Source organism: Pholis gunnellus (genome assembly GCF_910591455.1).
Source record: "Pholis gunnellus genome assembly, chromosome: 21".
NCBI lineage: Eukaryota > Metazoa > Chordata > Actinopteri > Perciformes > Pholidae > Pholis > Pholis gunnellus.
The window spans coordinates 1,767,316-1,785,652 of NC_136548.1; the positions used below are offsets into that span (position 1 = coordinate 1,767,316).

At 43.0% G+C, this 18,337-nt stretch overlaps 1 protein-coding gene across 1 annotated transcript in view; it reads left to right on the forward strand.

Annotated features, from left to right (window-relative positions):
- The window catches only part of rbfox3a (RNA binding fox-1 homolog 3a), a gene marked incomplete at its 3' end in the record, with an annotated part of 264,455 nt that overhangs the window by 209,318 nt on the left and 36,800 nt on the right, over positions 1–18,337 (forward strand). The window contains exons 3-4 of the mRNA XM_079182179.1: positions 3,283–3,531; positions 11,603–11,749. Of these exons, the coding sequence (XP_079038305.1) occupies positions 3,283–3,531; positions 11,603–11,749 (396 nt within the window). The remainder of the gene's footprint in view (positions 1–3,282; positions 3,532–11,602; positions 11,750–18,337) is intronic.

The following is an 18,337-nucleotide window of genomic DNA, read 5'->3' on the forward strand; positions in this document are numbered from 1 at the left end:
TCTCCTCCTTCAGCCGTTGAGTGTTATAAGAAACACAGCTAGATAAAAAAAATAGAATCTACACCAAGCAAAACGCTAAAAATGTCATGTCAATGTCATAACGTCTTACATATCTTTCAACTTGAACTCTTACTACTAACTTCTGCTAGCTGCTTCAGCGTCACAACAGTCACGCTAGCCCACTGACCGATCACACCGCATGTTAATGCTGAGCCACCTGCACGTTAACGCTGACGTACTTGTAGACTACCTCGGTATCTCTGACACGTCAAAGAATACGCCCAACATGTCAAACTAAAGATCTGATTGGTTGAACACTATGACAATCAACAATATCGTCTCCATTCACTTAAACTGCACATGGATTCACTTGTGAGTCTGCAGGCCTCTCTTCTTACCTAGAGACACAGAGGTGAAATCTGATTGGATAAAAGCTCTACTTAAAATAAGCTGCACTGGAAGCAGAGCAACTGAGGAGCACAGTAGCTGTGCAATGAGAAAATAAGATAATGGGAAAAATAATTGTAACACATGTAGTGTATTTGTGAACAATTATTAAATTATAAAATAGCTATAACTTAGTGATTCTGTTTAGGCCCTGACGGCCCACCACTGTGATCACAGATCTCAACGATGAAATGAATTTGGTGAAATTAGTGTTATCAGATATAAATGAAACTGTGAAAACAAGACCAAGGGGATATGAAGTAGAAGACTGGAGAAGGGTAGAGTGAAACTTGAAGATAAACCTTCAAATATTGCCACCTGAAAAGCAAGTGGTTTGTAAGAAGTGATTTAAAAGATCATACCAGTTTGCACAACCTGAGCTGAGATGAAGGGCATTTAATACAAAATAAAAGGCTGAAATTGCCACTAATGCTTGAAAGGAGCTGTCATGTGTAAATATGTGTGTATTTGTACTGGGTAAGTAGAGTGTTCATTTCAGCAGTTAGGACATCACAAAGTGTTTAAAAAAGCATTACTCGCATCCAGATCTAACAAGCACAACAAAGTCCTGTTTCATTATTGATGACTTGACTTGTTTGCTGCTGTAGATTTATATTTTTCTTCATTTGTATGTGAAGTGAGCCTAAGTAAACCCTAAATTGAGCATAACGCTTGTCTGCCTGGGGAGTCGACGATGACTCTCTGCCAGCAACGACGTAGCTACAGTCGCTGAGGCATCGGCAAACTGCTTTATTATGCTCACCACCATCAATCTCCATGCATAAGGATAGCCAACTTCAATACCGCTATTGGAAACAGCTAAGGTCAAACTCTCTCTGCCCACTTCAAAAAGTTGCTGTGATTGATTTTTTTTAAATTTTAAGCCACTTTCCAAAAAGATGTTGAGCAGTGCGGAAGAAAAGCAGGGTGCTAATATGTCAGATGAATTCATCATCAAAATGATTATCTGACAGGCATGTAAATTAGAAGAGCCTGGACCGCGGTGAAAGAACACCATACTCACCTTAACGGGGAAGAGAGGAGGAATCATTGCATTTTAAGCAAGTGAGGACTAAATGTAGAAAAAGCAGAGATGAGAGGGAGAATGTCAACTTCTATTAAAAACATGGATTTCAATCAGTTAATTGATCTTTCTCATCTCTGTAAGGGATGTATTGCTTTCCTTTGGTCTGTGTGTTTGTCCCTGTGCAGTTAGAGTGTTTGTGTGGACATCTTTCCACAGAGAAGTTTCCATGTGGGTGAGGTGCTTTATGTTGTGATCAAACAGACTTCTGTTCTTCAAATGAAGCCAACATTCTTCTCATGTCCCGTAAAAGGATACACTCTCACTCTCTCTCAGGCACTCACAATACCACATGTTGTATTCTCAGTTGATCTGATTATTTCTTTTGGTGTTTATTGACAGACAGACAGGCAGTTTGATGGTGTTATCTCCCATTCTCGTCACTGTCAGGATTTTGTGACCATACCACGGCTGTTATTCTAACTCAAGGAGATACAAGGATTAACTGAGCCCCCTTACTCCTGTCCTGTCACAGCTTCACATTTAGGGCAAAGATCCTGCCATCATAGAGAGGGGCTTGATGCAATAATTGAGATAACGGTAAACACTGTCAGACCGTCTCGTGGTGTTCCACTGAGTTGTGGGAAAATAATGGTTCAAGATATTTTGAGAATATTTGAAAGAAAGAAAGGAGAAAACGTGTCTCACTTCATGCATCACCTGTCACAGCTCTGCCCCTTCTCTCCTGTGACTCCATCTCTCACTCACCTCATCAGCTCATTCAGTGCACCTGTTACTCACACTCACCTCATCAGCTCATCACTCTCACCTGCTCACTCTGCTGCACCTACTATTTAGACCCCAGTCTCACACACACTCACTGCCAGATCGTTCTCCGCATTATGCCAGACCTTCCAGCGTTTACCCTCTGACTGGTTTCCCGTTACCGACTCTGCCTGTTTGGACTTCTCCGCCTTGCCTCTGCCCCGGTGAACCACTCAGCCTTCTGTCCTCGACCACGAGATTCTGCCTCTGCTTCCTCTGGGTTCTGTCTGCCTTCTCCCCTGACGGCTTGGCGTTCCACCGAGTGGATTTCTACATGTGTGCAGATCCAGGACTGTTTACCTGTTGTGTGTTCTTCCTGGAATAAAGTTCCATTCCAACTATTCCGTGTGTCCGTGGTACTGCTTCTGGGTCCTTACCACACCTGTTACATCACTTCACTAAATAAAATCACAAAAAAGGAGAAGATCGTTCAAAACTGATTGTTTTTCCCACATTCTCAGGCAGGTGGGAGGGATTGTCAAATTGTTCCAGAAAATTACAAAAATTGTCTGACACAGTCCTCTGGTGTGTCAGACACTTCCAGATGATCCCACAAGCATTAAGTTAAAGGGGATACTGAGGCCCTAACTCCAACCACAGCCTAAGAGGCTTAATTATTGGCAATAATATGGGGCCTCAGAAAAAAGCCTGCGGTAAACCTGCCATTATTTAAATGAAAATGTGGAGATTTAACACAAAAATAGATTTAATGTATAACAAAATGTATAATGTTTGAAAGTTCAGCTTTTTGTCTCATGATGGTTAAAGGCTGTTTGAGACTGAGATCAAATTGAGAGAAACATTAGCCTCACTGTCTGCCTATCAAAACCAGCATACAGAAATCCACATTCTGCAATGGTCAGTCTACATTCTATATTTACACAATAGATATATTTGACAAGCTACACCACGACTCAGACAACTAAACCAGTCAAACCTTATTAACCAGTTGGTTTGCTGTGTTCCATCTATCTCTATCCATGCAGGGTAACCAAGAGGCCCCAGCTCCCCCTGAAGCCATGGCCCAACCCTTCCCACCGGCCCAGTACCCTCCTCCACCACAGAATGGCATCCCAGCTGAGTACACCACGTCCCACGCCCACCCGCCTGCAGATTACACAGGACCAAGCACGGTGGCCGAGCACGCTCTGACATTGTACACGGCGACACACACGCAGAGCGAACAGCCGGGAAACGACAGCAACACCCCCGCCCTCACAGCCAACACAGTAACGGTGAGTTCAACCTGTGTTCAGAAACTGCGGCAGGAGGAGGAGAGCTCAGCGCTCATCAGCAGCGTCTCCTCACTGCTCCATTGTTCACAGCTGGGAGGCAACACCGACACCATGCTGCTAGAGACCCAAGCCATAATGCTGGGTCCACTGGAGGGAGGGCATGAAGAACAAGGACTGCACATATAGACTGTCAGACGCCTGCTGCATTAAAATGAGAGGTTTTCACAGCAGGACACACTACAGCTTTCGTCCAGAGGGACAGCCAAAATTAACACAAAATGAAAGTTCATTGTAGTAACTTTAAGTAATGCCACTTCTGTAGTTATTTCATCCCAAACCACAATCTTTTCCTAAATCTAACCAAGTAGTTTTGTTGCCTAAACCTCCACTTGTTGTTTCCTGTGAAGATGGAGGTTTATTTTGAAAAGACTGTATTTTTATAAGATAGCAGTGTTGTTTTGCAGCAGCAAGTTCATCAGTTTGGTTGAATTTCTCTGTATTCTTGCCCTGCTGTTGGTTAGTAATAGTCTTTTTTATGTACAGCAGATGACTGTAGATTTAGATTGTATCGGCCCAGTAATAGAGGTGAAAAGCTGAACCCTATTTTGTTGCAGCTTTAACCACACCGGTTCCAAACTCCTGTACATGGATCTCATTTAGAACTTGTTTCTTCACTAGTCCCATAGCTTATCTTATTTAGTTCACTTTTGACTCTTTATTACTCTATATACTATTTCTTCATTACCTTGTGAGTCCATCCCTGATGACGTCATGTGGTGATGAGACTCTGCGTGCTCAAACCAAGTTTGTGCTCAATCTGACTTCAGAATGCAATGGAATACAGACAGGGACATCTCAAATTCACACCGCTATCTTATGATTTAGCTCATGTATAATTTAGCCACCAATCCCCGGTGTGCTTTTCTCCTTTGAAGGTTTTAAGGTTTGGAGATAGTTAGCTGGGACAGAGAGTTGCAGCCCAAATGTGTCTGTAGTTATGGGTGGCACACTGGGAAGCATGCAGGCAACCGAGAGTGAAACCTCTCTCGCTGACTCTAGGACGATCTTTGTGAAGTTCCTTTGACACCACAGTTCACACAACATGAAACCTAGATTGAAAATGCATAAAACAAGAAAGAAGATGAGATCCAAAAGATATACAGAATGAGGAGAGAAGAGATTTTTATTTTAAGATCAAGCAAGTGTCCAACTGCATCCATGACCTATACATTCACACATATATACGCACATTTTCACACGCAGCAGGGACAGACGCCACTGACAAATGAGCTCAATTTGAAGCTGCATTTAAGCACAGAACTGCACACAGGCAATGCTAAGGATGTCCACACCATAGTTAACTGCACCACCACTTTTCTCTAGTTGAGGAGCCTTCAAGCTGTCAGGGCCAATAAGAATGGAGCACGCTGGGAAGATATGGGAGCATACAGACAGTGATGGCAGAGTGGGGGAGTCCAGTGAGAGGAGAAGGCACGGTACAGTCAGCATTACTGGGAGTGTTTTACAGTCGCTGTGGAGAGTTTGTCACAGGCTGTAACTGTTACTGTCAAGAGACATAGTTACTGCAGGATAAAGGATACAGACACTCTACCGTATGCACGTTCACTGTGGCCTAAAAGGCACTTACTACATTTACTGTCATAAAATATGCTGTCAGACCAATATATCAGGTTCATACTGTGTTGTTTTTTTAACTAAAAGACTAATATTAACCCATCAGCGTCTCTTCTGACCTCTGTGGAACAGAACTTCATTTCAATCGTGTTTTCGTCAGAGGTGGAAACAAAGTACATGTATTCAAATATTGTAGTTTGATATTTGTACCTTATTTCTTTAGTTATTTCTTTTCAACAATATGCTTTTTGCTAGATGAAAATGTTACTATGTACTCCACTGTATTAATGCATGTTATGTAGATACCAGTTGCAGCTGGTTGAATATATAATATTGTGAAATTTGATTTGGTAAACTTAAATGAAAGAAAAATGATTACATTACATATCCAGTGATGACATTGTTATCTTTACACTAGAAGTAGTGATTGAGCATCTCATGGCCTTACTCAGCGGATGGATTTGATTACTTGTCATGGAGATATATCTCAATTGTCATCAGGGATGTATCAGTATGGAACTTCAGGCATGTATGAACAGGTCGTCGTATATTTGGCAAAATTGTTACCCCTGTCTCCGTCTCAGATATGAAGGTGCTCCCTGATCTTTCTCCAGGCGTCCACTGACTCATGGCGATGACCTTTGACCTCGTGGATGCTGGGAGAGGTTTTGGGCTGGCGTTGACAGATATTTGATCTGTTTCTGTTGCTCATTCGGTCTCCAGGGTCCTTGCTGTTTCACTGATGTAGCGTTCCCCACAACTGCCAATGTGGTGTCATTCACATTCTTGATGCCAGAGACCACCTTCGATCAGAGACCGGGGTTAAAGATGGAGCCAAGTTTACTTTCTTGTCTCCTTTCAAGTGCTTGTGTGTTTCTGCGTGCGCGTGTGTGTGTGTGTCTTGGTCTAATCCCTGGTGAGAGAGGGCTCTGTAGCAGCCTAACCGTGTGTAATCTACCCGTCTGGCAGCACTCCCATCTGATAGCTTCAATTATAGGCTCGGGAAAGGGGTACTGCTGAGCTCAGCAAGTCACACACACACACACACACACACACACACAGATATGCACACATGTTCACTCAAAAATCACAGTAACGACACATTTGGGAGATCTAAGTGGGTGTGTAATCAGGTGGAGGAGTTTGAGGTGTTTTGGGCTGCTTGTGTGTGATTCTGTGTAGCTGCCATGAGGGAGGCTTGGTTGGGTAGATTAGTTCTGTACAGCTCCCCCCCTCACACACACGGACTGTACAGCTCAGTACTGTCTCCGTGGTGACAGTGGAGGAAGCTCAGGCTGCTTGTGTATGATAATGTTCATGTAATTATTTCTCCTTCTTGCCTGGCTGCTCACACACCATGGATGGTGGAGGCATGGCGACCATAGAGGGAGAAAGAAGTGCAGAGACGGATTTGAGCTTTTTGAATGTGGCAGAAGAAGGCTTACCGCCTTAAAGCCGTTCCATTCCATACCATGCTAAGCTTAATGAAAGACTACAGCCAGCTTCATGTTAACACACACGCTGAATGGGAAATTCCAGTGGAACAGGGATCAACAAGAGAAACTTACTCTATGTAGGGATTTGTGATGCATTGGCTACTCTGAACAGGGTTATTTCACATACTGTGTAATGCTGTGTTCACACCAGACGCAAAGGGATTTTCTCCATCGTGTTACTGGAGAGGATGAGCAGCCTTACCTCTATGTAGATACCAACAGACTGTTCAGAGCATCTTGTATGCCAACAATGTTTCTTTCCACCATCAACCCTGGTTGAAATAACCGCTATCACTGCTTTACCTGTTGCGGAAGTCCCAGATAAGTTTTTATCGCCTTGGTTTCTGGGTCCATAACATCTGAGGCATTTCACCGAGCTGTAGTCCCTGTATCTATTAAGTCACATGTTGGCTGAATAAAGCTGCTTTACTACAGTGGTACGATGTCAAAATAAACAGATTTTGCTGTGATTTGATTGCAATAAATGGATCAAAAGGATGCTGAAATAATTACATCATGATACATGGCAGAAAGGACCTCCTGTAGAGATTGATGATTGTCCATCTAAAAATCTACGAGTCAAAGTAAAATAAGAAAATAAATTGAAAATAGTTGTGCCTCAGTGTGTTTTGTGGCACAGAGTGGGTGTTGAAGTGAAGAGGTGGAGGTGCAGGAGGACTGACGGGATAATTAGACTTGTGTGCACACCATTCATCTGACCTGCAAAACCCGAGCCCACAGCCATGACTGTGTGTGTGTGTGTGTGTGTGTGTGTGTGTGTGTGTGTGTGTGTGTGTGTGTGTGTGTGTGTGTGTGTGTGTGTGTGTGTGTGTGTGTGTGTGTGTGTGTGTGTGTGTGTGTGTGTGTGTGTGTGTGTCCATTGGCCGAGGACTGAAACGACTCTCTGTGCGTCTCTCACACACATGGGCAGATTATTACTGCATCCCATTCACTAGAGCGCTCTTTGCCTATTCAGCTTTGTGTGTGTGTGTGTGTGTGTGTGTGTGTGTGTGTGTGTGTGTGTGTGTGATGTAATGCCATGCCATTATCCTCACTTGCCTGTCTCTCCATTTTAACGGTTCTCTCTTCAATCAGCACTTAGCCTGCATGCTTCTCTGAACCCTTCCTCCATGCTCTCTCTCTCTCTCTCTGTGTCTCTGTGTCTGTATCTCTCTGTCTCTCTCGCTCTCTCTCTCTCTCTCTCTCTCTCTCTGTGTGTGTCGCTCTTGCTCTCGCTCTCTCTCTCTGCTGCTACCTTCAGCACTTCTCTCTCATTGATCGGGCAGGTTTAGCTGACATCATCGTTCCATCTTCACCTCTCTTTTTATTCTTTCTATCTCCATCCCTCCATCCCCATGTTGGTCTGATTAATTATGTGCATCAACTCTTTCTGCTCTCACTCCTTTTTGCTCCTCATTGCAAACAACACACAAGCACAGTTTGAACCATATTTTAAACTGTTACGACTTACAGAAAGTTTCAAAAACATAATCCACAGAGTCAAGAGGTTGCAGTAAAAAAATGTATTTTATATAAATGTGACACTAAACTTCATACAAACTAAAATAAGTGAAAAGGAAGGGGCAAGCCACCCATGCAAACTATGCAATGTGCCAACACAAACAAAGCTGCCAATACAGGACCATAATACCACCAACAAAGATGAAGGAGAGGTGGATGCAATTAAAGGAAATGGGAGGGAGACGACTTTTTTGTCTCCGTTTGTTTTTTTGTTTTTGTTTTCCTTTTTGTTACGGAGACTGCAACAACGTGTCTGACTGTAACAGCTACTGTAACGTTTCCCCTCATAACTAAGGCAATGTTCATCAAGCCTCATGAATTATGTTCAATTTCACAAGAGAAATTATTTGTTGTCACGTTTAGGAGATTTAATCACGAATAAGACTTGTGACTCTCACAAGCCACCAAGTGCCGATGGGTGCTGACGCCGTAGCTGCAGGTCTTAACTGAACCTCGGTGAGTCTGATGCAGTTCTTAACTCGGATACTTTATCATGGAGTAGACTGTGAACGCTATGTGATTACTTGATTAGTACATGAATTTCAACAGGGTAGTGTTGTCTCGAATCGAACATGAAATAGTTCACTGGATAGCTAGCAGCGTTATAGTTACAAATCATTACAGACTGAAATCAACCAAATAATCTGATGGCTTCTGCCCGACAACAGAATATTACTGATCTTACGTTGGAATCGGGAGGTGTTCACTGGAGCAACAGCAACCACTGATGTGTCCAGCCTTCCACGCTCAATGTTTTGACCGTAATGAGTACACCATCTGGGTACTCATAGTGCACTGCATTTTGCCATACTTATCGCTGTGTATGCACTTATGCACGGGTTCAAGAGTAGGTAGAGAAGTATGCAAATTGAGCACAGCTATTCATCACCTGCAGTGTGTCATCTTACCCGGGCTGCGTGTCGGGAGCCCGGCCGTCGACAACCATGCCCTGACTGCTCACAGCTCTGCATTCATGTCAGTTCATTTAGGTTAAAACCAGGATAAACCACAATACTTCAGGGATGAGAGTTCATCATTCATTCATTGTCCATCACTCTTTGTACAAAGGACATGAATTTCCTTGGCTTTGTCTTTTCTTCCTTCCTCCTCTCTCTCCCCTCTATGGTGACTGCCTCTAACAGGCTCATATTAAATGGAACCACCTTCTTGGCATTTGGCAACCAATCAATAAGACAAATCACCATGTGACCGTGCCAATATTCAAGTTGGAAATGTTGGCAAAATGTTGAATTGTGGTGGTATATACCCACAGTTGATTATGTCTGTACATATAAAAATGAATTTGAAAAAACTGCTTTATCATGAAATTCAATTTAATAACCTCAACACAGTGATGTAAGTGATGAGTCATGCGACATATATTGTAGACACCATTTTCCTGATGATAATAAAGATTTGAATTTCAAAACTTCACAATAACTTCTTGACAAATGTCCAAAAAAATGATGACATATTTTCCACCATGACTGAACAAGATCAGCCAAACACCAGATTGGAGTCCAGTATTGCTGCTCTGACAAGCGTATCTCCTGCCTGCCTTAAAAGAGTTAAACCACTAGTTTCAACACATAAAAGCATTGATAGCCTTAGTGTGCTGAGTCTTTTGTTCAGTGGGAGGTCCTCCTCTTTCCACAGAGGCCACTGCTTTGCCCATGGCTGGGTTCTGCCCTATGGAATGCACTGATACATGGGCTTCCCATTAGAAAAAACAAATCACCAAAGTTGTTAGATGGTAAAGGCTACAAGGGAACTGGGTTACTGAAGTCAGTGTAATGAATAATAAAATCATTTCACAGAGCCGACCTGTCCAAGCTTACAATCCTGTATGAAGAGGATAAGTCAATATCAAACCAGGCTGCGATGCCTGTGATTCTTCTCCAGGGTAGAAAGCTTTCTTTTTTTTGACTTCCCTTTCACTTTGAAATATTCCAATACTTCTCAACTTTACCACTGTTACTGATTCATTTTAACTTGTGTTTGACAGTCAGGATATTTTATGTATTGACTACTGTGTCTTTTTTATTTGTATTTGTATTATTATACTATATTCATCCCGGTAAGGGGGAAAGTTGTCTCTACAGTTGACCCATCCCTGTATATAGGGAGCAGTGGGCTGCCCATGACAGGCGCCCGGGGAGCCGTTCGGGGTTCAGTGTCTTGCTCGGGGACACTTGGACACAGGACACATAGCAGCCAAGGAACGAACCGTCGACCTTCCGGTTACCAGACAACCCTCTAGCCTAGTGAGCCACGGCCACCCCTCAATTGTCTCTGATTGTCTCTGTAAAAATAAATATAAAAGGGGAACAAATACATCTCACGACCTGCGATTCCTAATAAGGCCACCGCTCCAAATCACTACAAGTGGTGGTCCTGGGGCTTATTCCAAATGTACAGCTCCCAGCTATAGTATTGTATAGCTATAGTGGATTGACCCCTGAGATACCCAGAATGCAATATGACATGATGTCACTTCCCTCTATCCATCCATTTGCCACCACTCATCGGTGTGAACAGGTTATGTAGCACAGACGGCCTAAAGCAGACAGCTCCCCGCTATTCATGGAGGATCCCAAAGCGTTCCCAGGCCAGATGGGATATGTAATCCCTCCAGCCTGTTCTGGGTCTCCACAGGGGTGTGGACATGCTCAGAATAACTCCACAGGGAAGCAGCCCAATCAGATGCCTGGACCACCTTACTTGGCTCCTTGCTAGAGTCGCAGTTCCACCTTAAGTTCTTTCCAGATGTCTGAGCTCCTCACCCTATCTCTAATGCCACTCTGTGAAGGAAACTTCATTCTGGCTGCTTGTATCTGCAATCATCTCATTGTTTCTGCCATTACCCAAAGTTCATGACTATAAGAGAGGGTTGGAATGTAGATCCGCTGTTAAATCTTGAGCTTTGCCTTCAAGCTCAGCTCCCTCTTGACCCACGACATTCCAGTATAGCTTCGCATTACTTACGCATTACTATAGCTACGCATTACCGAGGCCCATTATAACATATGATCTGGTGTTAACGTGTCACAGGTTGTTTCATGTTGTTTCTTATTCCTCTTCCAGACAGCTTCCTTATTAATGTCCCAGAGCACATATCAATGTCATGAGAGCAGAGAGAGAGAGGGGAGATCTCAGTAATATAAAATGACCTAACATCTAAAGCTACACAGGAAGATCCAGAGCTCTCTTTGAAACCCCCTTGCACTCGTCCTTCACCCTTCCACACTTCTCTACTTTCTTAATATTACAGATGTTCTTTCAGTTCCTCTATTAATAGGATCTCTTTTCAATTGTTTTAATGTGAGACATCCAGCTGAACAACCTTGCCTCACACCTGGATCCATTTTTTTTATACATGATCGGAGCTAATCTTTGGCACGCTGTGTGTTTCCTTGCAGCAGGCAGAGGAGGTCGTACAGACGGAGGGCTCCCAGCAGCTCCACCTGCAGTCCAGCGATTCGTCGGAGAAGCAGCAGCCCAAGAGGCTACACGTCTCCAACATCCCTTTCCGTTTCCGTGACCCTGACCTCCGGCAAATGTTCGGGGTGAGATGACAACTGGACCACACACACACACACACACACACACACGCACCTGTAGAGCACTGTAACATACTCCTGCTCCTCTACTTTTCAAGAACAAAGTAGCAAAAGCTGTCAAGTGGAGATAAATAAAGAAATGCAATATTGTAAAAGAATTGTAAAAGTAAATCAAAACAGGAAGGTTAAAGACAAATATGAGCAGATTGCATATCTGTTTACCTTTCTTGTTTCTAATATAGCATTTGGAACTGGCAGTAGGGCCTTCTAGGTTCAATGATAAAGAGTATGTATGTAAAGTCAATAACAAAGGAAATGCATGATTGAATATGAATTTTTGTCAATTGCTAGTAAATATAGGCATCAATATACATTCATGTGTATTATGGGCGTTAGCTGCAGTTGCATGGACAATATTTCTTCAACACGATTGAAGACATTCTGATAAGAGTCATCTCCATGGTTATGGTTGATCAACTCCGACGTTTTTTGCGGACGGCAATTTTTTTGTGAGGCTCCTTGTGTCTGCGAAAGTGGACGGGAAAGGAGAGTGTTTGTTTAATGCAATGCAGTTAGATGAAATAATGAATGATGAATAAATATGAAAGATCAAGACTTTCTTGATTGTGATGATGTAACATGCGCAGAAAGAATATTTTCACTCCTACCACAGAAAAAAAGATTGGCAAAACAAAAGCATATATAAGAGCTGCGTTGGAGACGGAATGCGACGCAGAGTCTGATGGAAATTGATGGTAACATCATGTGGTACAGGGGGCACTCCCATTAAAAACCTCTCTCCTCTTTATATTTCAATCAGCCAACTCATGACATATTGAATAATTGTTGGTGATTTCCAAGCATCTGTTATAGAGTTTGTGTTTGGTGTTGAGGCCCTGAACGCATCACTTCCCAAACATCAAGGAGGATGAGGAGTGAGTGTGGTGTATCGACACATCAGGGTAAATCAGAGGTAGGGCTCGTGAAATGATATCATGAGCAGCTTTAGCAGCAACAGCAGTGTCAGAGCAGAACTGAGCAGTGCACTTTGAATTTAAATGGAACTTTTTCATACAAACTGTTCTGCATTGAGTAGAATATGTTAGGTTTTGAGTGTAGTAGTGCAAACCTCGCAAGACTTTATCTATGCACTGTAAAAATTACATTACAGTCATTTTGCAGACGCTTTTATCCAAAGCGACTCACAATTCAGATTCTATCACATTCTACACCGTAGGCACAGCTACGGGAGCACATTTCGGGTTAAGTGTCTTGCTCAAGGACACATCGACATGCGACTAGTGGAGCCGGGGATCGAACTGCCGATCCTCTGATTGAAGGACAACCCTGCTCTCCACTTAGCCACAATCACCCCATAATTCACAACTTTACCTCTGTTTGCCCCTTAACCCAAATTAGGATGAGCTTATTAATGTTTCATCTTCAGTGTCTGTCCTTAAGTGGTCCTTGGAGAGTGGGGCAGTGGTGCCGAGCCATTCTCCAGTTCTCTTTACCTGTGCAAAAGAAACATTTAGTGTAAAAGCATAATGCACGAAATGTACAATGTTTTCATTAATTAAACAAATACTTAACATGACTATCTTCCCAGATATTCCTAATAAGCGTGAATGCTTTTCCTCGTCTATGGGCAGCATGAAATATGGTCAAAAGCTGACATGAAAGAACAATTAAAATTTGCCCAATTAAAACAAATTCCTGAAGGCCTCGTTCCATTTTTCCATTATACCTGGGTAAGATAGACGCCCAAGGCGACTTGTTTTGTTTCACAAACTCTAATTCTTCTTCTTCTCCTTCTCTGGTTGATTACGACCGTATTTAGCCTCTAGTGCCAACTTCTGACCAAACCTCAGAGTTTATCCTCACCAAAGCAGTCCATGGAAATGCGTCTAATTCTTACTTCTTTTTTTGTGACCTTGAAAATGTGCTCGACACTTTCCTGAAAACACAGCTAGTAATGTGCTGCATCAAATCCTCCATATGTTGATGTTTGGTTGGGTCTACTCTGTGTGACAGTGGACACCACTACTTGCTTTCCTTCCCATGCCAGCAGTCTCTTTTAACCATGGCCATGTTAACGGTCTAAACTTAACCAGAACCTAATCATAAAGGTGGCAGGGTACCATGCTACTGTAGCACTGACACCTTATTCCCAAACCTGTGTGTGTGTGTGTGTGTGTGTGTGTGTGTGTGTGTGTGTGTGTGTGTGTGTGTGTGTGTGTGAGAGAGACAGAGCCCAAGCTTGTTAAGAGACTGCCCGGGTAATGTTTACTGATGATGAAGTTTACATGCACACAGTAACACACACAGGTACATTACTAAGTATAGATTTACTGACACAACTCCAGCGCTAACATTTCATATAATTGGAGGCTGGAGTTTTCCCCACCCTCCGACACCACCACCCACCTCCCCATTCCTCCAGTGGAGTGGAACATCTGATCCTGCAGTCACCTTGTTCCATGGGAAAGGGGGGGGGGGGGGGGGGGGGGACCACACGCCTTCTCCAGCCTCAGAGCTCCTGATGTTGAGAAAAGAGGAGGGGATGGAAGGGCCCATCGGTGGAGAAACAATTAATGGGATTCCTCAGTGAGGTTAAAAGGCAGTTTATCCTCATTAAGTGTATACAAGGTGACAGCTCCAGTTATGGGTGGGAGGCATGTGTGTGTGTGTGTGTGTGTGTGTGTGTGTGTGTGTGTGTGTGTGTGTGTGTGTGTGTGTGTGTGTGTGTGTGTGTGTGTGTGTGTGTGTGTGTGTGTGTATGTGTGTGTGTGTGTTTGTGTTCAAGTGTGTGTATTCTTGAGAAAAAGTCTGACTGTTTTTTTCCCCAACAGTCCCCAGTCACTGAACAGCACAACACCATTTTAATAGTGATGTCATCAGGTAGAGCCCCGTTAGGAGCTCGATCACAGAGACTGGAGATCCAAATCACCGGGCCTCCAGAGGACTGGAGCCAGGAAAACAAGTTCACATTTCTTATTGAATCAAGCTTTATCAAAAAAGCAAAAACAAAGTTCATGAAACCGATATTCACAGACAAAGAAATACAAATGGCCATCATTCCTATCAGTAACAGTAACATTCTACTAAAGTGTGTCACATAGATGTGCTGCCAATTTAGTCTCATGTCTGAATAAGCCACATAAAAAAGTAACAATGGCGGTCCGACTAGATCAGACTTGAAACATTTCTGTAACACTTAGAAGTCTGATCGAAACATTAGCGTGAAAGTATGAGGTCAGAGAACGACATTAAATGCACATATTGTTCACCATATCAAGACCAGAGAAATACGTTGATGGCTTGATTACCGTCTGTGATGTGCAAAGAAAAAAAGATATCTTTAATGAATCTCAAAACCTATAAATGAGCCATTTAGAAGTTTTTCCATTGGACTTAGTTGTACTGACCTCATTGCTCTCACATACCTCGGCAACTCAGTTGATGTCCACAATACTAGTGTAACAGTGGAAAGCTGACAACTCACTCGAAAGGTTTTGAATCTCATGCTGACTTCACAAGTGACTTCTCAAACGGCTTTGTCACTTCAGCAGAGCAGTTTAGATTGAGTCTATCTCATGCGAGGATGTTAAATAGATCACATGCACCCAGACACATACAACCTGTTCTCTTTTCTCCCTGTTAATGGTCCAGCTTCAAGGATTAATGATTGTGGGCCGGACGGTGCCATTGCAGTCCAGATTCCATCTAGGCTCCAGTGACACTGTCCTTCATTCACCTAAAATGGGACTTGTGAGCAACTGGCTCAATCTCCCATTACAGTTCTGCAAGACTACCGCCACAATGCAAACAAAGGCAATAGCTAGGGCATTACAGCAAATGGAATTCTGTGTCATTTCAGCAAAAGCTGTAATAGAAAAGCAATACGGGCGCATTAAACAAAGCCATATAAAGAAGTTCAATCAAAGGTGATGCAGCCACAAGCTGGAGGTTTATCTCTGTGAATTACACAATAATACACAGCGATACTCCGTCAAACACCTTTGGAAGTCCAGCTCAGGAAGCAGGAATAAAGTGTGCGACTGCAACAACGGAGGCACACAAGGCAAAAAGGGTACGGCCTCTGAAAGGAATAAAACTGGGTTCATTACCCAAGCTTATTTGAGTTTAATTCATAATTAGAACAACACATTTGGAGGGAAATTACTAGGCTGGTGAAGAGGGTTTTAATGGCAGAATGATAATTGGCACTCACAGCATCACTTCAATGATTCAATTCTCTCATTCTCAAGATATCTAGGACTGCACACTTACCTACACAGCCAGGGCTATTTGGATTTCTCTCTCCCTTAACGAGAAGAGAAGAATCCCAGTATGACCACGTGTCCGCGTCTGTGCTGTTTGTTTTGGCCTTTCGCAAATGATATTTTCTTTTCTGATGCATGGGACCAACATGTCTTCCCATGGATCTAGCTGGCCTGCACTCACAGAAGGACCCTGTTCATTTAGCGCCACACACAGAGTGAAACTTGACAAGCTGATATGCAGGACTGCTGCCGTCCCCTGAGCCTCAGCTGTGTTTAATTAATAAGCAGGCACTTAGTGAGCCAACCGCAAGAGGGTCCTTACTGTCACATTCCCAGAGGTAGGGGTCCTAAATGAGTCATTAGATACTCAGCACAGATAGACGTGCACTCAGTGTGTCTCACACAGACACACTGCTGAGGTAGACCATATGCGTGTGTGTTGGTGTGTGTTTGCGGTGAGCACCGGGGGTTGGGTTTTGTGCTAATGGAGTTTTAATGACACCTACTCTTGCCTAATCACCTGTTCTGGAGGTTTCCTGCAGCACAGGTAGCCCAGTGTTCCCAGCAAGGGAATTCTCTTTAATGTCTCCTGTTCATGTCTTCACTCTCATTTGCCTCCCCAATTATTCCATAAGGCTCCACTCTAACCGACTCTGCCTCCGAGGAGGCGAGGTGTAATTATAATCTAAAATCTGCTAATTTACATCAACATATCAGCGAAGCAATGGAGCCATTTTGCAGTGAGTGGGTCGTTAGAGAGCATGAGCTTCGCCATTGTTGTGTCCCCCAGTGGGGCCAGTGTGTATGTGTTGATTAAGGCAATTAGTGTTTGAAATAGAGAGGGACAGTGACAGAAGTTATTGCCCTGTTTACCATGAAGTCAAGGCACAGCATGTGAGACTGGAGAATCTGACGAGGCTCACGCTTACGAGCCCACCATCCGAAAAAAAGTCAGATCAAGTTAGATAAGAAAACGCACAAGGCCCAATGTGTGTATTCTTGAGAGCTAACAAATGAGGTGAATTCTTTCCTCGTAATACACACAAACACACAACAATTTTTACTTAAACGTTTGAAACCTGCTTTGTTTCCATCCATTTGGGGGGAAACCTGCTAATCTGCTTCATCAGGACTTTATGAACATGGTTTGATCACATTTGATCATTAGTGGCCGGCCAACACACATATAAATCAGATTTTTGACAGTTACCACCTTATTATTATCATTATTAGGCTTATATATTTATTTTCTGTTTTCAGCACTTACAGTTTCATTCTGAAAAACACAGACATCACATTAGGACATTGCAGGCTTTTTTAAAAAAGCCAGCTTTCCGTGAGTAAAAAAGTACCTTTCATCTGTGAGGGCACCACACTGTGTCTGTAGCTGGCTGAGGCTGATTTACCTTCTCTGCCTTCCCTGGAAAACTGCTCTAATTTGAACTAATGGACAGAACTGACTTCACAGACCAACCACTGAAATAGAGATAGATGAAGGAGAAGAAAGATAGTAGAAAAACTACAGTGATTGGTGGGAAGATACGTACACCATGTACACTATGCCTACACTATGTACACTACTGAGTACATTATATACACTACGGTGTACAGTACATACACTACTGCCTACACTACATACACTACTGAGTACATTATATACACTACGGTGTACACTACATACACTACTGAGTACATTATATACGCTACGGTGTACAGTACATACACTACTGAGTACATTATATACACTACGGTGTACACTACATACACTACTGAGTACATTATATACACTACGGTGTACAGTACATACACTACTGAGTACATTATATACGCTACGGTGTACACTACATACACTATGCCTACACTACATACACTACTGAGTACATTATATACGCTAAGGTGTACAGTACATACACTACTGAGTACATTATATACGCTACGGTGTACAGTACATACACTATGCCAACACTACGTACACTGAGTACATTATATACACTACGGTGTACAGTACATACACTACTGCCTACACTACATACACTACTGAGTACATTATATACGCTACGGTGTACAGTACATGCACTATGCCAACACTACGTACACTACTGAGTACATTATATACGCTACGGTGTACACTACATACACTACTGAGTACATTATATACGCTACGGTGTACACTACATACACTACTGAGTACATTATATACGCTACGGTGTACAGTACATGCACTGTGCCTACACTACGTACACTACTGAGTACATTATATACACTATGGCAGTGATTTTCAACCGCTGTGCCGCGGCACACCAGTGTG